We start from the raw sequence: 22,833 nt of genomic DNA, 5'->3' as shown, positions 1-22,833 counted from the left end.
ACTCGTATAAACAGTTTATCACAATAAAAAGTGTTTTCCTCCATTACCTTTGCAACAGTCTGGAAACACTGAAACACAGAGTCATCTGTTGTGTCTCACTGTGGTGGCGGCGTCGGGGGGGTTTGAGCAGGTGCTCCATTAAACGCAGGGTTAGAGGTTCGATCTGCGGTTAATGTGGGGACACGTCAGGATCAGTGAGCGAGACACTGAGCCGCAAATTGTTGCTGATGGCTACTGGCACCTTACATGGCAGCTGTGCTGATTGATTGATAGACAATTTGGGAAGTGCTTTGTAAACCTGGGTTGAAATAATACTCCATTATGTCATAATGCACATTGAATTAACTTTAACTTGATGTTTTAGGCAATACAATTTTTTTAAGAGCAAAACATGAACTCTCAGATCGGTTTCTTAACTTTTTGGTAGATTTATTTTGTCTTTCTTGTTTGTCCCATCAGCCCGGAGCCTTTTTGAGGATCTACAACCTGCGAGCGATTTCAGGATCCAGTAAGGTACCTGGCCTCACCAGCAGCCATGAGGAGGTCGATCACCTGGCTTTTCATCTGCATGGAGGGACGGCGTACGGAAGGGGGATTCGGGTCCTTCCAGAAAACAGTACTGACGTGCAGGAGCTGAAGAAGTACATATTTTATATTCATATATATTTTATTAAAGCTAAAAATAAAGTCATTGTAGAAAACAACTTCATACAGTGTGCAAGTTGTCAAATTTAGCAGGATGCACTATTAGCAATTATTGAAGAAAAGATTTGTTTGACTATAGTTTCAAAAAGTATGTTTAAAGCTCTGGGTTTAAAATATAATAAGATAATAAAGAAAATATTTACTGATTCAAACCCATTTTTAATGGCGATATTTGATTCAGTTTACTGGAATGTGAGTGGTGCTCCCATAACATGAAATAATTTGTTTCTTCTTCATTATGTATGTGTAGAGCCCTTGAAGCCTTCCCAAGCGACAGAGATGAGGATTCACTGAACGACACGGAGCTATTGGAAATCTGGAGCACTCCACCGGAGTCTTTAGGTTTGACACAGCACTGCATAGGTACAGATGCAGGGATATATGGGTCATGTCCATTTCTTTCCATCATGAAGCAGTATCTCAATACAACACAGTCACATATAAAGTGTAGTTTTTATCACTCAGCATTTTGTGGCCATTTTAGACATGACCTGGGGATAAAGTCCTGAGAATTGGGTCCAGACCTTATCTGCAGTTTGCTTTTTACACATGCACAAAGCAATGGGACAAACAGCAGGCGAGAGATGGAGCAGCCAGGTGCAGCAGGCAGAGGCAGGAAGTAACTTTTAATTCTGCTGCTAATCACGTGAAGACACAGACACACACGGGTGTCAGCTCCTATCATCACAAACTCTCTTGGAATCTTGGTCGGTGTCTTCTACGTGTGCGGCTTCGCTTTTTTTCACCGGGAGATATTTCTTTTCTTTTCTTTTTTTTTTACAGCGGTAGATCCCCTGCTGTCTTCTCACATCAGATTCTCTCAGCTTTCCACAGACTTTATACTATGGGGCCAGGCTGAGAAAGTCTGCAGTTAATCTGGAGGCTCTCACTTGGACATTTACGTACACTTATGCACCACCTTTGGAGAAAGTTCGGAGAATCTCTAGAGTTCTGTGCATGTCTGAATGCAGCTTCTGTCTCTCTCAAAACACCCCTTGAAAACTCTTGTGACAAAGCAGAAATCTCTTTCTCTGTGATGTTACTGGCTAAAATGGGCTAAAAGTTACTATCATGACTGTCCCATCTCATTTTTGTTATAATTGATTAACTTTATACTTGGTACAAAAGCTGAAAAAATATAAAACATTTGATATTATACAGACGTGGCTTTATAGGAAAATATAGAATCTGGTAGCAGGTCTGCATTGGATGGTAACAATGTTATGGCTTATAATCATTCATTGTTTTTTACTTCTGGAACCACACTGCTGAGCTCTATTACAATCACAGTTAGCCCAAAGCACCGGTGTAGCCGTACAACCTCACAGATCTGGCAGCATGGCTGCTAACATGCTAGTTTTCTTCAATGATCCTCTTTCATAGTGTCTTCTTACAGATGACTGGAAGAAAAACCTAAATATGTTTACTGCGTGACTGAAATAAAAAGATGAAAGAATGAGAGTAGTGGCTGCTCAAAAGTCTTTGATGAAATGAAAAGCATCTTTGCCAGCAGCCAGAAAACAGCCTGATGTGCAGCAGCTGAGGAGGTTAAGCAGGAGACAAGAGACAACCTGTCTCTCTGCTGAAGAAAGGATGGATGGAGAGATGGGTGGAATAAAGGATGGATGTACTGCATCCATTAGCCACGTCTTCTAAGAGGCCACACTTGGGATAAAACAAAGTCCAAACTAGAAACTGAAGGTTTCCACACAGACACAAACAGCTACAGGTTTAAAATCTCCTCTATATTAAAAAAAGCTCTGTGTCCAGACCTGCAGGCCTCAGGTCTGTTGTTGTTGTGTAACTCTGAGAAGACACAGTCTAGTTTTATTATTGTTATCTTTTTCACATCTCAGATTCACAGTGATCTACTTTTAGAATGATTATATCCTTTGCTTGCTTCTATATATTTTTGCCTTAACCTGCTGTGAATATTACATCCTTGATGTAAAAGAATATTTTAATATTCATCTTATTTTACTCTTTACTTTAGAAATTGTAACCAGCAGAGTCACTCTTCCTTGTTTTAAGCCTTCCATGAAGATCAGAGGATAATTTGTTTTTACAGTCAATGCGGCTCATTGTTTATTGCTTTGTATATTTGTGTCTAGTTAAGTCCTTTTTGGTTTGTCTGTGTTTTCAGATGGTGAGAGAGCGGAGTGCAGCACAGGTAAGAAACAACAATGCAGACGCTCAACATGTCGCACTCAACTAATGGAGAATGTATGAGAAGCTCTTGAGGATAAGTGGTTTGTTTATATTTAATCAGATCAAATGTCACTTATTGTGTTTTTCTCTCAGTTTAGAATATTTTTAAAGTGCCCACCTCCTCTGCAGACTCATTAATAGTCTGTGTAGCTCAATGCACTGATAGTAAACTGCACTTGTAACATTTTATCTGTGTGTACACAGTTGTTCTCAGCGCTTAAAGATTTTAAAGACTTTAATGATGCGTAACAAATTCAATATTCTAGACATTCAATAGCAGAGCATAGATAGGGAGGAATAAGCCAAATCTTGTATGCAGCACTCCCTAATACAAAACAACTCAAGCAGTTATAATCTTACACACCACACAACACAAGGAAGCGAAAAACATGGTGGAACAATTCAAAATGACACGAGAAGTAAACACATGGACACACAGTGAAGTATAATACATATTTGATTCCATACCTGAGAGCATTGTGTTCAACAAGCAGCACGTTGTTGAAGTCTGTTTGCCTCTGTGCTGCTGTGTGCAACTCCTGGAGATCAGGAATACTTATACAGTGGAAAGAGAGGAGTATAATTATAATATATATCATAACTGAACAGCATTTTATAGGAAGGATTCTGTCCCAAGCTTTTTCATCCATTTAAACGGTCGATCACTACATCCTTGATCACTGCACTGCTAACCAAATCGAGGCAAACCTAGTGTGCTCCGCCATCTCCTCCGCCTCTCCACAAATTAACCACGTTTACAAATTATTTTGTTTTTACCCAATCTGAGTTAACACATGTTTTCAATGACACTGTTTGTTTGTGTTGAGTGCGTGTGTGGGTGTGTGTTGTCAATACAACAGTTGAATTATGAACGACTGTGCAGGTATGAAGAAAGATTCGACAGATTTAAGAAAAGTATCGATCATTATGTGGTGATCAGTGTTGATATTGTGGCGTTATTTCAAACAAATCATATCAAAAATCCAAACTGTTGTGGGTCAGAGACGTTGGCTGAGTCAGTTTGTGTCTCTGTGTCAGTTAATTCAACCTCTCTGGAATTAAGTTTTAGTAGCAGCACTTCAAACAATGCAATAATTCACATAGTCAGTCTACAGTATATAATGAGATACAATGTTGAGTCACCTGAATGGTTCATCAGCAAAAATGTTTTTCAATGTTGATTTCCAAAGTCGTATAAGTATACTGCTGAACACTCCTCATTTCACCCTCCCCTTCCAAACATGGAAGAGAACGTGGTGAACTTCATTTGTCATGAAAACTCAAAAGGTTTTACAGTAAAAAAAACATGGCGGCCTCCACAGGCTATGGTTCGCCTCAAACATGTTTGTCTCAGAAGTGTAACATGTGCCGTCGTTACAGGCTGCGTTTCCACATGGCGTCAAAAACTTCATGACAAACTTCAAAGGGTGATGAGTTTCACTCTGTTTGTGTCTATATGTCTTTTTACTGGATGTTTGATTGTGCTCTGGTCAGAGAGAAGCTGCAGTCACAACTTGCAGCCAGTGACGCTGTCCGAGCTGAAGCGATCTGATCCAGGTCAAATTCACCACGTCACAGTCCAGCTGAGATCCTACGAGCCGCACAGACTTCACCAGGCTCTGAAACTCTACTGCAGCAAGTGCACGTCTATGTATGCACAAACACACACACACATACACACACTCTGACTATCACAGTATCATTCAATTGTTTTCTTGAGCATATGCAGCCATTTAAAAAGCTCTTTTTCACTGATCCACTGGTGCAGCTCTGCTCAGTCAGTTGAAACAGTAACATTCATTTTAATACACAGCACAAACATGTAGACATTTGTGATAGTCAGAACTTATGTTCCAAAGGTTTTGAGGTTTATCAAATATTTAAATATACAAACCTTTTTCTCTTCTTAGCATGGTGGCAGAGCAACACTTTTCAGTTTCAAAGTAAACATACAGATCCAACTGTGCCACCAAATAATTCATATGAATTAAAAATTGTTACATTTGTGTTAATTTACCTTTCCTTCTTTCTACCTCTCATTCCTGTGTGAACATTTGCATGCAGCAAAAATATCAGTGAGGATTATTCAATTTTTAAAATGTCTGATTTCCCTGTGATTCTGCACTCTGCTCTCAGGCTGGATGTCCCAGATGATGATCTGGTAGCTGGTCTCTTTTCGAAGGCTTCCAGGGACTCTGGATCCTGCACTCCCCCACCGTGGATGTTCTCTGGGAAGGTTGACGTCCCCGCAGGGTCTGCGGAATCTCAGAACCGATCTCTGAGTGTTCACCTGTCAGCCCAGCTCGTGTCTGAGGGCAAAACCAAAGAGCTCATCTTCCTCAGTGGTATCATTGAATCATCAAGTATTTTTATTTGCCTAAGTTTGGACTACATAAACAACAGTTGATATTCAATCTTTTTTTTTTTGCTGCCATCAAAACCAGAAAAACCCACAGGACAGTCAGGTTTTAATCCAAAAGCAGGTGCACCTGGTGACAGACATGGTGTTTTACAGGTTCGACTCTGGAGGAAACATGTCGACTTACGGCCGGGTACCAGAACATCATCCCCGTGAGGTCGTCAGGCGATCACCTCGCTCTGCTTGACATGTCTGCACCTTTCCTGTTCAGGGGCAGAAAGAGATATTACGGGTCAGAGACATTTCAATGACATTTGTTTTATTTAGTTTCCACTGGTAAACAAATTATTAATGAGAAGCTATGTCAGCCATCTTTCTTTTTTTCTTGTTGAAGATGATCGATATTTATATTTTTTGAGTTAAAAACTCCATTAAAGATAAATGTGTTGTATTCAATGTTTACGTAGAACATCAGCATCGACACATTTACAGACATTGTTGATAGGGACCCCTTTAAATATTCAGAATTTATTTAGAATCAAAAGCCAGTTTGATATGTAAGGAGTAGAAAGTGCTGATATGTGTGTTAAAATTTAGGCAATAGAAAAGTACTGAAGTAAAGTATTTGTATGTTGTTACTCCCCACCTCGGCTCAGTACATTATGAACCTCTGGAGCTATGTCATCTTAGCCTACCTGCAGTTCCTGTGCATGACTCACTGTTTGTGATCACACTGACTGCAGTTGCCTTCGTGTGGACTATTGACTCAAGATCTGTGTAATCAGATAAAATGATCTGTGATTAATTGTGTGGCAGAAACACAACAAGTAGTTTGGACCAAGATAAATAATAATAATAACACACATTAAGACTGAAGTTCATGAAGTGCATTTGTGTCCAAAGTGTCTAAATCCACTTTTGTTAGCCTCACTGTGGGAAAAAGGTCACTGACACGGGTGCGTGGTTCAGAGCAGTTGTACTTTGTCTCTTGGTCTCTTTGACTCAGGTGCACTTGAATCTTGTTGGATAAAAAGGCATCACTCGATGCACAAGCAGATCATCTTGTAACAAGCAGAGAGAACACTCATTAGACACCTGCCTGCGTAGGTGTAAATAACTGTTAACGATGAGCCTTAAATTAAGTGTCATACTGAGCTACTGACTTCACTTGTCAGTCGATCAGTTTCCACTGACTCAAAACAGCAAGTCACTGTATTCACTTGCTCCTCTGAAGCTCCCATCTCCTGAGCTGTGACTTTGGTGTGTTTGTTTGGTTTGAAGTTGAAATGTGGAAAAAAGAAATAATATGGCTGCTGAAAACAATATGTAATGTATTCATGTGTGAAGAGTGTTTAAACAACATCTGGACACATCTTTCACAATGACGAAGAGCTCAGAGAAAGGATCAGATGTGACAGACACACACATTATTTAAAACGCATGACTGTTGTATTGTGAAGTCTGTATTGGCTAAACAGGTTTGTGTTTGAGCTTGTGAGAGATGGACATGCAGTTTGCAAATGAAACAAGCGTAACATTTAACAAGCCTACATTACCAGGCTACTATCTAAATCTGATTGTAAAATAAGGTTTTCTGGTTTATAAGCAATGACTGCTCTGCAACTCATGTAAGAAAAACATTCACTGACTTTCCAGTTTGTGGTTCCAACTTGAGAAGTGTTCTCGTGAATTTCCCATTCGGGAACACACAAACGGAAAGGTTCAAGTTTGTTTGCTTTTTAAAGGTGAATTCTGTGTCAGTGTGAAACGCACCGACAGTTACTTATAGTAGTTGTTGAGCAGCTTTCAGGTCACAGACTCCTCCCAGTGCTCAGTTTTCTGAGCACATGGTGACTTTTCTTCCACGTTCAGGAGTAGACATTGAAAGTTTATTCTTGACCTTGGAGAAATCAGTTTATGGAAACAGCCTCATCACAAAGAGAAGATATCTTATGATGTGACAAACTGAGCTGCAGGTTGTTAAGATAAAGTTTGTTCTAAAGTCAAATTAAAGGTTCTTCTGTGAACCAGAGACGATGCAGAGGCCTGAAAGGTCTCCAGCTCATTCGTCATTAGTTCCTGTCTGTGTTCCAGGTGTAAGCGGTGCTCTGAGGCGGCAGTGAGGGAGCCGCGTGCTGAAGGAGTCGAGGTGATCGATGAGAAGATCGTTGCAGAAGGTGAGACAGAGTTTGGTTGGAATCTCTGGACACACAGGAAGCAGCCCTCGTTCACAGTCAGGCCAATGTTGTCTTTTCAGTTTGTTCTCTCTTCAATTATTGTAACTTTTACCAAAGGAAACGTTGTGCACAGAAGATTCAGAAATCGATCAACAGAAATTGAAACAGCAACACAATCCATTCTCTGGTTGCAGTTCCTTTATGAGAGGATTTTCAGCTCCTCTGTTTTATATCATTGTAAACCGAATACCTTTGAGTTTTGGTCTGTGCAGACATAACAAGACATTTAAAGATGCCACTATTTATTAATAATGAATAAAAATGCTTGTTAAGTGCAACCCTGAGACGTTATCGTACAGTCACAGCTCATATCCGCAGGATTCACAAGATTCACAGGATTAATGTGTGTGACCCTTTTTTCACCCTCACTCTGAGTTTTATATTTGTGTCATTTGACTGTTTTCCCCGATTCAGCAGGATTGTAAAGTTACACGGCTCCTGGCTGATCTCAGGTCTGTAAGAGCTGCAGCTCTCTCTCTGAAATAAATCACACCGTGTTAATGTCTATGGTCTCCTTCTCTGCAGCTCTTGGTGTCCAGCTGCTCCAGTACGTGCTGCTGATGAAGCTCGAGCTGCAGGACGCCACTGACACGCTTGAGGTCTTCCTGTGGAGAGACGCCGTGAGTTTCAGATCTCATTAAACATCCTGCACACTCTGAATCACATCACAAGGAGAAGGGGGAAAGTTCTCCTGGCAAAAATGCTCTTTCTGAACTAACTCAAATGTGTCACATAAGCGTTTTATTACAGTTTGTGTCCATGTTCCGTCTGTAATATGTCGCCTGCTGTGTTCTAAAGTTTTCTAAAATTAAGCGAAGGTTCACAGAACAGCAGATGAAACAAAAGAAGAAGAATAGTTAAGTAATGATGAGTTGCAGCCGTGTAGGAACCAGACATCCATTCTTACTGACGACACAGGCTATATTCAAATTCAGTCAGGAATTCAGAGAAAAGAAAAGTTTCCATCATTAAAAACTTTGAGAAACTTTTGGATCAGAGAAGTCACAATGGGTCCTATGCAAGAAATGAATTTTGGAGAACTTGTCTCATTCACCAATCGTATTTTGAGTTAACTTGCTGGTATGAAGGTCAGAGTGGCCTCAAAAAACGTGTTTTCGGTCTTTTGAATATATCTGAAGACTGTTTGAGAGAATTTATTCAACTTTTGATCAGTTTTCGCTTGGATCCACTGATAAAGTGATTACATTCCAGTAGTCAAAAGTCAAAGTGACCGCATATGGACAAAAATGAATAGACACACTGAAACCGCACTGGTTGGCGGAGGCATACAACCGTAGTGCGGTTTACTCTTTAATGTCATGTTTATGAATGAACACTTCATGGGGCCAGAAGTGTTGCCTTATATCGTATTAATTATACTAATTTATTATTCTTTGACACTCTCCCTCAAATACAAACAGGTGGCATTCCTCATGTTTATGCACATCATTTCCACACATATGTGAAGGTATAATCGTTGAATCTGACGAGTCATACTCGCTGTACAAAATGTAGGAGAATTTGGGAATTGAGACTACAAGAATAAGAATACAAACAAGTTGTGACCAAAAGAGACGGTGATACTAAACGTTAACAAACGATCATGTGTGCTAATGGTCGGACTGGTTCACTTTTGCTCATCTGTTCTCATGTCTATTAGGAGTTGTTCTTCAGTGTGACAGCGGAGGAAGCAGCAGCCAATCAGGAGGCTCAGAAAAGTATCCATCAAACCATGGATGCCCTTTGTCCACCAGGGGGCAGTGCAGGTACCTCTGTCAAACTCTCAGAATTTATATTCAGTCTATGGTTTAAAGGTGTAAAACTTTTAACAGCAGCTTCACACACAGTCGTAACATCTGATTACTTGTCACGCATCATTTCTGTGGGTTAACAAGGACCCTAACCAGAATGAACAGCAGCAGCTTTTATTCTGAACTGAATAATAATGATAATATATTGCATTTCAAGCTAAACTCATAATAAATATAAAAACACAGGAATAAAGCAATGAAAAGACAAAATATGTGAATGCAGTACAATAAAAGTACATTTCAGATTTTGATTTAAAAGAAGCTACTGACTCAGTCTGCCATATTTCCCTTGGGCACGTTGTTCCAGAACCTCTGATCTGAATCTTTAACAGTAATAACGCAGCGTCTGGCTGGAAAGTGTTTTTGTGTTTTTTACAGATGTTAGTGTTGTGTGCTGTAGCTGAGTTTTGTGTTTGTGTGTCATCAGGTGGGCGCCCTTGGCTCAATTTGTGTCTGACAGCGTACCGAACCACGAATGACGAGGGACAGAACCAAACCTGTTACCAGATCTGCCACACCACCGTCGCCAGACCCTCCTCCCCCACACGGTCTGAACCTGACCCCGCCTGAGTCCCTGCAGGTCGGGGGTCACCGTCAAACCAGTGTCCTGCAGGAAAAACGCTGTCACCTCCTCTGTGTTATATTTGTATTTATATACTGTATAAATAAATATGTAAATAAAATGTTGTCTCAAACTTTTAGAAACCTGCTGACTGACATGTGACAGAACTTTAATGACTCTTTCAAAATAAAAGACTAAACAGTGACTTGAAATGCATTTGGAAGCAAACAATCAGCCAGTGAGTTCTGTTCAGTTGAAGTAAACAGATATTTTGCACAATTTAAATATGGTTTAAAAAACTGAAAGTTTAGAGTTGAGGTGTATATTTGAATTTCAGCAATGTGTGTCTTTCAAATGCTGCATTTGTAATTTTAATTTTCACTGTCGCCTCACAGCAAGATGGTTCCCAAGGGTCCTTCTGTTTGCATGTTCTCCTCTGTCTGTGAGAGAGATACTCTAGCGTCTGTCCAAAAACATGCAGACTGGGGTTGGGTTAAGTGGAGACTCTAAATTGTCCTTATAGGTGTCAGTGTGAATGGCTGTTTGTCTATGTATGTGGGCCATGCAATACGCTGGTGACCTGTCCAGGGTGTACCCCCTCCCCCTTTTTAGCCAATGTCTCGCAGCCCTCAATGTCTAAGTGGTATAGATAATGGATGGATTATTACACCTTGAGTGGGTGGACAGAGTGTATATAATATGACTTCCTGACTTCACTGCACGGTATAGAAGGACAGATTCAGCTCTGGTGGATCAGACCTTTTCTGCAGTGAGAGGTTTAAGGTAAGTGTTCACTTTCTATACTAACTGTCACTTCATCTTCAGAGAACTTTCCAGAGGTGACCAGTGGTGCTGCTCTGCCATCTGCTGGTCAACTGACAACACGATGCACCTTTGTCAAAGACTTGTGTTGATTCTTACCTGGGTCCAAAATACAACAAATGGGATGAACCAAAAAAAGAATGAAATAGTTGTCCTTTCCTTGTTCACTTGTTTAATTGAAGTTTGTATTGACTCATGTCTTATTATAGTCTCTTAAAGCAGGAAGCTTGTCTGACCAAAGATCACCTATGTCTCATTCTGTTGTCATCTTTCCTTGTTCCCCACAGACCTAATGTTGGACAGGAGCAATCACTGCTGCCCAGAACCAGGGAGAGCAAACAGCAACATTTACACCGAACCAGGTGCTGAACACCAGAGCTCCAAGTATGTGTAAGACAAAAGACAAAGACAGGGAATTCAGAAATGTCCACTGCTACAGATCAAGATTAGATAAAACAATCCTGTATTGATCCCAATGGGGGAAAGAAGAATATAATAAAATAGAACTATACAGGAACAAATAGACATAAAAACAATGACTCATGAAATTACAGCAGTGCCCAAAAATTATTACACCAAAACATGAAAACAAATGCTTTGTATGAGATGTAAAATCTGTCTGATAATAATATGACTTTTAATATTCTCTCACCGTTTTGTTGTTGCAGATCATTTCACAGCAGCAGGGTGTTGGTGTAATACCCACTTTTTGCACTGGATGGCAGACCACACATGTAAATATCTGCTCTGACAGAAGGATGCAGTGAGTTTTCCTCCAGTTCCATGGAAACTGACAGAATGTCTTCACTGGAGCTCACATTTCCCCAGTCTCACACTGTAGAGGTGAAGCAGGAAAACGAAAAGTCAAATAATTCAAAACGAGTGTTCACTTGGATTCTACACAGATCCCAGGGACTTTGTGCAGGAATATTCTATTGTTTTAAATATTCCTGCAACATGTGAATGAGTTTGTGTTTTATGAGAAAATGGAACATTTAACAATTAGTCAGTTCAATATTGTTTGTAATGTATAGCATAATAATAATAATAAATCAATACATTTATAGGAAAAGGAAATTCAGTTCCTTAATTATTTACAGCGTATATTACATTACACAAAAGTCCACGCTGCAAATGGCTGAAGGAAGTTAATCCCCTGAAGAGAACTTGAGGGCCGCTGTTAATGATGAAACTTAATTGATTTTAATAATTGTATTTATACTGTACAGTGATCATCCCACGCATGCTGTGGTTCAGTGTTTTTTGTAAAGTTTAATATCGGATCAGAATAAGCTTGACAGATGACTGGCCCCCTCCTCTATCCATCCCCTCCCCCTCCCCTCGGATCCTCTCCTGCCTCCCAGGCAGAGCTCCGCGTCTCCTCCGGGTGCGTCTCTCCAGGCGCTCCAGTGTGGCTCGTCTTGGATAAACTCTCCTTAACGCAGGGGGGGGAACTGTCCACCCCCCCATCTCCATCTAATGCTGCGGAGCACATGAGCTGGTTAACTGTTTCCAGTCTGCTCTGAGGACACTGCTCTGCTCCGGGGTTGGGTCTCTTTGGTGATGCCTCCAGACTGGAACTGTTCCCGGACGCACCTGAACCCGACGCCAGGTTCCACAGTCTTACGCGACCAGAGACTCGGTGAAAGCTGTTCTCGTGACTAAAGAAGGTAAACTGAACTTTTCGTGTCAGGAGACCAGAGATGGACGGATCGTTTGGGTTCTCACGGTTTCATCTCACGGGTTAGACGGAACCACACGATGCCGCTTCCACCCCTGAGGTTACTGTGTTTGTGGCTGTGTAGCGAGGCCGTGGCGAGTCAACTCCACGGGCTCAAAACAAAGACGACTTTCAGTCCTCATTATGAATCCACCGCCGCTGACAGGAATGCGCCGAGTCGGGAATGGCGCACAGTCGGTGCGGTGGATAGAGGGGGGACGCGCGGTGCGAGTGCGCAGGCTTCGTGGCTGGAGAGTGTAAACAGGTCGTTCTCTGAGCTTCAGGGGACAGAGAGACACCGGCGCGCTGTGCGTAAAAGTGACCCGAAAAATGGAGTCCGTCTTGCACCCAGAGAGGAAACTTTACGCGCGGATGGAAACAAAATCGGTGGACCGCGGACAGGTGAATGCAAGTCTGGAGAACTTGAGAAACAAACCCGACATGGACTCATCTGCCTCCCTGCGAGCACCGGACACAACCGGCGACAGAGGCGGAGCGCTGACCCCGGCAGTGAGAAGCCAAGCGACCCGCTGCAGGACGAAGCCGCTGGCGCAGGGGAGGCTCTGCCAGTGGCCATGGCGCAGGAGCAGGAGACCGAGGCGCCCTTCGGACTCAACACCAGCGACTATGAGGAGGAGGAGTACTCTCTGCCGGACCTTCCCGACCCCACGCCGCTCGTACCGGTGGACACGCGGACCAGGCGCAAGCAGGTGAAGAATCCGTTCTTCCCGGTCACCGCGGAGTCCTACGGCGCGTACGTGGTCATGATCCTCGCCGTGGTCATCTTCAGCGTGGGGATCATCGGGAACGTGTCGGTCATGTGCATCGTGTGCCACAACTACTACATGAGGAGCATCTCCAACTCGCTGCTGGCCAACCTCGCGCTCTGGGACTTCGTCATCATCTTCTTCTGCCTGCCGCTCGTGGTGTTTCACGAGCTCACCAAGAACTGGCTGCTGGGAGAGTTCTCGTGCAGGATCATCCCGTACCTGGAGGTGAGAGAGGGGGTGTGAGGGTGATGTGAGGGCGCTCATGAGGTGTGTTTCTGTCTGTTATGTGAGATCAGGTCTGATGATTGAACTGATCAGAGGTTTGAAGGACATACATCTACATGCACTTGCTGTTTCCTGTGGTGTTGTAACAGGGAGACACAGAAAGTAGTAGTTCTTAGCTTTTGTAACAATACTGGTTAAGAACATGCCATTTTGAATTATCTTTATTGTATTGTTGAATTGTATTTGATTTCTGGAAATCATATTATGACCCTCCTTCTGCGGCCCTTAGTTTGGGAACCACTGAAGGAGGGGGCATCGTCCTCGGCCCTTAACCCTCAACAAGAGTAATTAAAAACTACCAAATCAGTCCTGTTCACTGGGGAAACATAGAGACCTTCAGAGAGTCACATGTGAGGGATCCCTCTCCCAGGACAGACAGAAATGCAATAGATGCAGCATGTAACAGCAAAACGAAATCATTTTTTTTTTAAATATGTTATTTCCAATGTGATGTAAGTTTTCAGGAAGCAGTGTGTAATTCTTACACAGAGGAGTTTAGTGTTGACTTGATGCATCAAGGAGACCAGAAGGTGAAACAATACCAACATGAACAGAGTAACATGAGCAGTTGTTACCATAAAGTCAGAAGATGTGTCACTCAGCATCCCAACTTATCTCCGCCCTCCCCACCTCACATCCCCCATTGTACCATGTCTATAGAAGGCTAAAGATACTGTCACTGTCTACCTGTATGTATTTGCATCTTATTGGAGACTTAAACCTAAAGCACACTTATCGAAATCGTGTTGTGTGCCTGTGTCTTGCCTCTCTACCTCTGCTCTGATGAGGAGAGGAGTTGGAGCCTCTTTGTTTAGGACCTTAGATTTAGAGATGAAAGTCCCTGGGCCTTGACATTACAATTGAATCCTAGTTTACCTTCTATCCATAACCTGGCCTTGGGTCCAGGAGAGAAGAGAATATGCGTGGAATGTGACGGGCTCTGTTCTACTAACAGTAAACAAATAGCAGATGTGCTGTGTTTGGATGTGAGGAGCTGAAATCAAAAATTCCTTCACATACAACTTTGATGAAAAAGTAAAGCGTCTAACATAAATGGAGAGGTTTGTCTCACAGGGACGAAGGGAACTGGCAATTGTATTGATAGAGGTATGGTCAGTATAATATATGTTAGTAGGCATATTGTAAATCTGAGCTATCTAGTTGTAATCATAATTCACGATGAACTGCCACCACGATCCTGTCTCTGCAGCCGTAAAGCACAAGAACTCTGAGGATGAGGATTCTGTATATATTGATGAGACATTAATGTGATGAAGAGGAAGAGGAGGAGAGAGAAGCTCCATGTGTGTGTCCTCCAACAATCTAGACCTATGGCAGCATAATTTAGAGCAGGTCCAATTAAGGCAAATCTGAACCAGCTCTATCTAAAGATAACTTTAACCATGATGATCAGACAAGTTTAAATCATAACTATGAGTCTTGAACAGAATCAGATGGAGGTGAAGTCTTTGTTTATTTCATAGTTTATTCCACATGTATTAAAGCTAAATGAGTTCAGATTGTGTCTCATCCTTCCAACAAAGTACTGTGATGTCACTGGGTGCATGTTAAACAGGGAGATGTCCTCTGATGCAGAGGTCAGGTCACATCAGAGCAGCTCCAGACAGCACTCAGGCTTTACTCTCTGGGTTTACACTCGGGGTTTACACTCGGGGTTTACACTCAGGGTTTACACTCAGGGTTTACACTCTTGGTTTACTCTCTGGGTTTAATGTCTCCTCGTGTGAAGGTTGTTTAATCTGATCAGTGTCACATCAGGCTGCTGAAAACAAGACAACACCTGCTTACCAGACTGAGATTAGCAGCATGGACCCCCCCACCCCACTTCCCCGCTCCCTCTCTGATCACTGGACTCTCTTCATGCAAGTAAACGGAGCAAAGGGGTCTAAGAGCAGATCATTAGGGTTTTTTTTTCCACAGACGCTTTATTATTTTACCTGGGACAATTTTTTCTTGTTTAGTGTGTTTCCCATTATCTGTTTCTTGTTTCTAAATAACAGAGTCCATGTGTGTGCACCAATTCAGGTCCGTAAAGAAACATTTTCCTCTCAGGGTGTGAGACAGACCTGATCTGCAATGTTAGTGTTGGACTTCAATAAAAGCGCAGTTCAACAAGATCTGCTTTAAAAACCTGAAGCACGGAGAGTAGAGGCTTTTGGAATCCCATGTTTGACAGTTGCTGCAATTATCCACTTAGATTTGGCCATGTAGTGCATGTGCCCACTGCAGCTTGTCATCTCAGCGTGGTTGTTGTTGTTGAGCTGAAGCTGACAACGCTGACTTAAATCAGCTGGCTGACTGACGTGTGAACGTCGGCAGCAGCTCGATGTGTTTGCTGCTGGTTGTGATGAGGGAAAAGCTTCTGAAAACAAAAGGACGTGTTTACTGAGTTTAAGCTTCTTAGCAGCAGCAGCTCTTTGTCTGAGACGATGACCTACATGACTTCACTGATATTTACTGATGTCATCCACTGTCACTCTAAACTATTTATTCTTTTCTAAAAACCTCTATTGATGGATTTGTTTTAATGTAAGATTGAGTGTTCTTTAATATGATCATAATAATAATAATCAATTAAATAACAGATGTGCTGGAAAAAAAGAACACATTACCAAATACTCACAACACTACCAAATACTCACAACACTACCAAATACTCATAACACTACCAAATACTTAACTGTGCATTCAACATAATGATGTAAAAAAAAAATCAGGTTATAGGGAAGAGACTGATCAGTGACTGCAGAATCTTTCTGGTTAAAGAATAAATTGTCGAGATAAAAAGTGGAACAAAACAGCTCAGTCAGCTCTGAGGATTCCTCAGCAGACCAAAGTGTTCCACTTGGTCTATTGCACCAACTCAGTTAGAGCCACAGTGATTTGGGACATTATCATACATATGACCATTTTCTTTTCCTTACTTGCATATATTATAGCCTTCTCTCTCATTGTTGTGTTATTGACTGCATTCTGATGTTCATCTCATAATTAATTAGGTGAACATGATAGCTTTATATTTTCATTCTTTAATTACCTTCAACAACAGTGTAGCTGGTTTTATTTTCACGTTGTGTGTCTGTGTGTTCCAGGTAGTTTGTGGGACCCTAAATCTGTTTGAACAGTCATATTATGGAATCGAAAAACAACTTTTCTAAATATAAATGATTGCCTTTTAAGATGAAGATGTGTTTTTGGGGTGGTTATACATCATGGTTACACAAGTAGTAGTTATAGTTGTAGAGTAAGTCTGCAGGAACTGCCCCAGTGATATACACACAGGTGTATAGCTGAGATCAAAAGTTTACAGATGGGTGTGGTAACCCATGAGCACTCAGCACTCATGTAATAATGCTGTCTCCAAGATTGTCTCCGGTTGTTTCTGCTAACACAGAGAATTGTTCTCTCTTGGGTGATTTCCCTCAGTGTAACCAGAGTTTTCTTCTGTTCCCAGGTGGCATCTCTCGGGGTCACGACCTTCACGTTGTGTGCCCTGTGCATCGATCGGTTCCGAGCCGCCACCAATGTACAGATGTACTATGAGATGATTGAGAACTGGGCGTCCACCACAGCCAAGCTCGCCGTCATATGGGTGGGCGCTCTGCTGCTGGCGTTACCCGAGCTGCTAATACGACAGCTGGTCACTGAGGACGGCGATCCCCCCGACGTGACACCATGCGAGCGTTGCGTGGTCCGAATCTCCACCGAGCTCCCAGACACTCTATACGTCCTGGGTCTCACCTATGATGGAGCACGACTCTGGTGGTACTTTGGCTGCTACTTCTGTCTGCCAACGCTGTTCACCATCTGCAGCTCGCTCCTCACTGCTCGCAAGATCCGCCACGCCGAGCGGGCCTGCATCCGCGGCAGCAAGAAACAGATCCAGCTCGAAAGCCAGATGAACTGTGCTGTGGTGGCGTTGGCCATCCTCTACGGCTTTTGCATCATCCCGGAGAACATCTGCAACATCATCAGCGTTTACATGGCGGCTAGCGTTCCCAGGAGAGCCCTCGACATCCTGCATCTGGTCAGCCAGCTGCTGCTCTTCTGTAAGTCAGCTGTGACGCCGGTGCTACTGTTCTGCCTTTGCCGGCCGTTTACCAAAGCCTTCCTGGACTGCTGCTGCTGCTGCTGTGACGAGTGCAGCTCGCCCAAGGCCGCCGCCACGAGCGACACCGACAACGAGTGCAACACCACCGAGCTGGAGCTCTCACCATTCAGCACCATCCGCAGAGAGGCGTCCACCTCCGCTAGCTATGCAGCTGTGGGGACACACTGCTGAGGACAAAGGTCAAAGATCAGCAGTGTTAAGCGGAGCTGGTTCTGGATTCCTGTGATCTGATTATGGCTTTGATTGGTCGATGTTCTGACATATCAAGCTGCAGATTCCTGGGATCGACCCACATTTTTAAACACATTTCACATTTTATTCACAGACAGAGAGCATTGTTGTCTGTCCACTCACTGTTTACAGAGTTTATATGAGAGAAGCACAGTATTAAATCATAGCATTTATTTGTTTAGTTTCTTAAATTAACTCCCAATTATTTTTACTCAATCTGCACTTATTTTCTGTAGTCACTGTTTTGTTGGACACTGATCATTTATTATGTCCCATATTTTTATGTCATGGGTCGGACATGTCTCAACAGTTTCTGTGGAAAAATGGAAATTATTTTAGTCAGTTTAGTTAGTTGTGTTGGAATTATAAGCAGCTGTTGCTCCATGTAAACCCAAGTAAATATTAATTTATTTTTCATCCCTGTGATGCAGACTCTGAACTTTCAGTTCTAAAATGGCAATTATACTTTGAGTCGATTCATTGGGTTTGTACAAATCGAACATTGTCACTATTTTCCCTGCATGAACTGGGGCGTTCTTTTCAGGAAACTTTAGGGAAATAAAATAGGTGATAAAATAAAGTGTTATCTTTAATTGTTGTATTGAAAAGACAGCTGCTATCAGCATCTGTAGTTGCTTATTGTCTTTTCTGTCACTGTGTGATTTCAGAGGGATTAACAGTAACAGAAATGTCTGTACACGCTGTGTTGTGTTAGCTGATGTTCCTGTGAATCAGTTTGTGAGTATTTTGTTCTTCACAGAAAACTGCACTTCACTAGTCTGTAATGTTTCAGGTTTGTTTGCCACTTGAAAAGTGTCACTTGGATTAAAAGATATTTCAAAATAGAGTTTTTTTAACCGTTGTGTGCATTTAAAGAGTTTAATTATTTAACTAGGCAGAAAGAAAGGAGCACCGTCACAACTCAAATTTGAAAGAATTGGAACTAACATGTAATTTGTTAAAATGACTTTGTAACTCATGTCACCTAATCCAGAACTAGGCTGTAGGTGACACATGTTACTGTGGAGTAGTTGCTTCAAGTTCTGGATTCGCTCACATGAGCAGAGTAAACATGTTCAACATTTAAACACAAACTCCCACTGCTAGCAAACCACTTGAATAGGGTTGATGCCACACTCACGTTCAATGTCATATAAATCGGATTATAGTACGAGTAGCCAAGTGGGAAAAACTGTTCACGTCCGAGTTGTAAACTACAAAATAGGCCATAGGCTATTTATAAGAACTACAATAGTCCCGAAAAAACTGGTAGCAACAGTGACTGATTGCCAGTGTTGCTAAAGGCTCAAATTAAAACAAATCAGCAATATTCATTATATATTATATCAGTGTAACACAGTTAGTACTTGGTACTGTTGCAGATTTTTCTGTTCACTAACTGGCTGTTAGCAGCTAGCTTGCCAGCACTGTGGCCCTCGCTAGCAGAAGCTGGTTTCAGCACCAGGCACATAAATGAATAATTATGAGTTATGAACGAGAACTGTTTCTACCGTTCTCATTTCAGTTTTATTTTTACTGAGACTCTCCTGGATAAACCATGTTAGAGGCACCAGTTTTTTAATAAATAATGCATTTTGATTTGGTGTTGCCTCAAAATACTACAATACCCATGAGTCTTTGCTGCTGTGGCCATGTATGGACAAAAAGCAGAAACGTGACCCCAGAATTAAACTTTAGAGTATTAAGTCAGATCCTCAACTATATAATCATTAGTTGTCTGCAGCAGGATTTCAAGCTAAATGACTGGATTGACCAAACTGTACTGTAGAAGCTGTAGTTAACTTTTCTTTTTTTAAGTTGTAACATTCACAGGCTTCTAACTTCTGACTTTTATAAAATACATTTTGAACATAATGAACCCTTAATTATTAATTTTCCTGCTGCTCCAGGCCACAGATCTGAGACCCATAAAAATGTCGATGGGGAAAAAATTACATTTTGGAGTTTCACTTGAACCTTCAATAGCTCCGTCTGTTATCGTCATCAGGCACTAAAATCCTGCTGCTGTAACCAGAGGCTGCAGCACAGCCACAATATACAGTTGGACAGTTTTGATGCTAAGAGCCAAAGATGTGGAGCCAGAATTGTAAAGTTTATCCTCAAGTTTAGCAAAGCTAGTTTGGGTCGAGTCCTATTTGCTTGCGGAAGAAGATGAGGAGGAAACATATGAACCCAAACAAGAAAAGAAACAGAGAGTTAATGTTGCTGTCCATCCAGAGGACACAACCGCCATTGTTTGTATGGTTCAGACCCAACACAACAGGTTACAGTCAGCCCAACAAACAGCTGAACCTCCATCAGGCAGCCACAGTCAATGAAAGAACATCATTTATATTTTTTAATTTGTGCTATTTCTGAGATAAAAAAAACATCTGAACAAACAGGACTTCTTCTGATAACAGTTTATCTGCAGCGTCAAGCTCAGCCCCTCTCAGCTGTCTTGTCTCTCGCCATCGTTTCGTCATCACCGTCGCCGCCCAGCCGGGAGAACACAGCGTGCCATTGTCCTCGTCCACCGTTGTCTTGACGACAGAGGGAGTCTTCCTCTCAGCTGGCTGCCTCAGTGAACAGAGCTACAGTACCACAGACAGACTGACAGCACATCGAGGCTGCTTTATTCAGAGAGGAGTTGTCACTGATGGTTTCTGGTCTGAACCAGAGCAGTCTGGACTGTGAACAGCTTCTGTTTGGTTCAAATCAATGTGCAGCAGCTCAGACTGTGTGTGCTCACAGGTAGAGGACCAGACTGACTTCTACTTTCCCATGGTTTCTGCACAAGTGCCTACATGTTTCTGGTGGAGCTGCTTTTAGCTCAACACATTCTTACAGTGAATGGGTTGAACCACTAGTGTTGACATGCACACTGGGCATGAAAACAATGTACGGTGTATGTGCAGTACTTCTCACAGTAGTACATAATCTATAAGGGCAATTCACCAATATTTGATATATAGCATTTATGACATTAGCTTATTGAAATTATAGATTGTATATAAACATGGAGGACATGACAGCTCCCAAAGGTGAAGCCAAAACATCTCGATCACCCCCTGGTGGCTGGTTGCAGTATAGATCATAAACCTCCACCTCCTCTGTGTTAGTGGATGTGATATGGATCAAACTAAAAAGTCAAAGTTTACAGTTAAACAGATGGTTTCAGTCATTTTAGGTAGTTCTCATCACACCACTGTATGTTCAAGTGTTCATATTGCTGTTGCCTTTAATTCATTATTTATTGTTATATAAACAGCCTGAAATGTCATGATTGACAGCTGAGAACACTCATGATTGGTCAAGCCTGTGCATGGGCGGGACCTATATACTTCAGTCCCACACCACAATCCCTTCTGCGCAGACTCTGGCTGCAAATGATGTCATCAGCGCAAGATGGAAGCACCTGTATCACAAGTGTTCTAGCTTCATTTTTGTGCACTGGGAGAAAGACAGATACTTTTTCTTTATTTGCAGTATGTGGTTGAAAAGCATATATGGCATATAGTTTATTATGTAACACAATACTAGATTTGTATCAATAAATACTTGTAGGATCTGATGAGACATGACGAGGGTGAAGATTTTTACATTGGAATTCAGCCATTTGCATTTAATGCTGCAACAAGAACACCTCATGCTCTTGATGAATTCATATGAAGTCCTGAATATCTCAATATAGTTAGATTAAGATATTGAAAAGATGGGAAATATATTGGTTTTTTAATCATTTTTACTTTCCCCCATGATTTAAAGAATATGATTAAAAATTAAACTCAGTAGTATTTGTAGCATTCAAGTCTTTGGATAGTGAAGTAATTTCTTATTGTGTTCAAACCAGGATAACCCAGAGGACTTGTTGTATTTAACCACATTGTACTCTAATCTTCAGCTTGGCATTGATTCGCTCTCTGGCACCAAACTTTTATGTTCAAGCCTTTTGTGAAGGAGGCCGGCTGCCCGGTCCCTGCACCAGTAATTGGACGGCCCCATTCATTTAGAAACAATGGGACGATGGGTACACTGAGGCTCTGCTGCTGAACAAGATGCTCAGTGACCTTCTTCTAACTGCTCCCAGGGTTGTTCTCTGAGATGAGATGAGATGAGATGGACATCCTGGGAGCACTGGAATCACTGCCCCCTGATTGGTGGACAGAAGCCAGGTTACCAGGGTAACAACCCACTTTTCTTGGACATTGCAAATTCAGGTTACTTGTTTCTGCTGTGTGAAACAGTCAGGAATTTGTCCTTTGATTCTCACAAATTTCTAGGACCGCCTTCTTTCACTTACGTAATATCTCCAAAATCAGACATGTCCTGTCTCAAAAAGATGCAGAAAAACTAGTCCACGCCTTTGTCACATCCAGACTTGATTATTGTTATTCCTTATTATCAGGCTCCAGCAGTAAGTCATTAACGACAAAATGCTGCAGCACATGTCCTGACAAGAACCAGGACAAGAACCAGGACAAGAGAATAGAATTTAAAATTATCCTCCTCAACACTCCTTAATAATATGGCACCATCATACCTCAAACAACTCATAGTACCATATCACCCAACTAGAGCACTGCGCTCCCAGAATTCAGGCTTACTTGTCCGTAAGTATCGAAAAGTAGAGTAGGAGCCAGAGCTTTCAGCTATCAGGCTCCTCTTCTGTGGAAGACACCCTTCTCTACGTTTAAAAGTAGGCTTAAAACCTTACTTTATGATAAAGCTTATAGTTAGAGCTGGTCCAGGTTTGTCTTCAACCTGCTCTTAGTTATGCTGCTATAGGTTTAGAATGTCAGGGGACACATGACCCATGGAGCATCTCTTTCCTCTTCTCCCTCTTTATCACATTAATGTCTCATCAATACATCATAAGGACTTGACTTCTTCCCCGGAGTCTTTGTGCTTTATCACTTGTAGATCCAGGATGGCTCATAATGATCGCGAATCAGAGGATGTGATCATAATGGTGGATCATGTTGGTTGAT

At 41.9% G+C, this 22,833-nt stretch overlaps 2 protein-coding genes across 4 annotated transcripts in view; both read left to right on the top strand.

Moving 5' to 3' along the window:
• Positions 1–10,015, top strand: part of pot1 (protection of telomeres 1 homolog) — a 66,164-nt gene extending 56,149 nt beyond the window's left edge. For 2 of the 3 annotated variants that reach the window (XM_069528517.1, XM_069528518.1), the window contains exons 11-20: positions 460–641; positions 956–1,068; positions 2,849–2,875; positions 4,408–4,564; positions 5,050–5,258; positions 5,429–5,564; positions 7,367–7,449; positions 8,035–8,129; positions 9,170–9,275; positions 9,748–10,015. In XM_069528517.1, the coding sequence (XP_069384618.1) occupies positions 460–641; positions 956–1,068; positions 2,849–2,875; positions 4,408–4,564; positions 5,050–5,258; positions 5,429–5,564; positions 7,367–7,449; positions 8,035–8,129; positions 9,170–9,275; positions 9,748–9,890 (1,251 nt within the window). In that variant the 3' untranslated portion in view covers positions 9,891–10,015. The remainder of the gene's footprint in view (positions 1–459; positions 642–955; positions 1,069–2,848; positions 2,876–4,407; positions 4,565–5,049; positions 5,259–5,428; positions 5,565–7,366; positions 7,450–8,034; positions 8,130–9,169; positions 9,276–9,747) is intronic. The other variant, XM_069528519.1, reaches the window with a different exon arrangement.
• A 176-nt stretch (positions 10,016–10,191) lies between these two features.
• gpr37a (G protein-coupled receptor 37a) lies at positions 10,192–18,689 on the top strand. Its single transcript, XM_020078516.2, has 3 exons — positions 10,192–11,088; positions 11,373–13,419; positions 16,955–18,689. Exons 2-3 carry the CDS (start codon positions 12,466–12,468, stop codon positions 17,780–17,782), a joined length of 1,782 nt encoding a protein of 593 aa, XP_019934075.2. The 5' UTR covers positions 10,192–11,088; positions 11,373–12,465; the 3' UTR covers positions 17,783–18,689.
• The last annotated feature ends 4,144 nt before the right edge of the window (positions 18,690–22,833 follow it).

This window comes from Paralichthys olivaceus, chromosome 7 (assembly GCF_024713975.1).
Source record: "Paralichthys olivaceus isolate ysfri-2021 chromosome 7, ASM2471397v2, whole genome shotgun sequence".
NCBI classification, from domain to species: domain Eukaryota; kingdom Metazoa; phylum Chordata; class Actinopteri; order Pleuronectiformes; family Paralichthyidae; genus Paralichthys; species Paralichthys olivaceus.
This window is presented reverse-complemented; position numbering and strand designations above follow the sequence as displayed.

Coding starts and splice junctions, on each gene's coding strand:
- gpr37a (XM_020078516.2), top strand. CDS start 12,466: ATGCCGCTTCCACCCCTGAGGTTACTGTGTTTGTGGCTGTGTAGCGAG. Junction 13,420..16,954: donor GGATCATCCCGTACCTGGAG/GTGAGAGAGGGG, acceptor TTCTGTTCCCAG/GTGGCATCTCTCGGGGTCAC.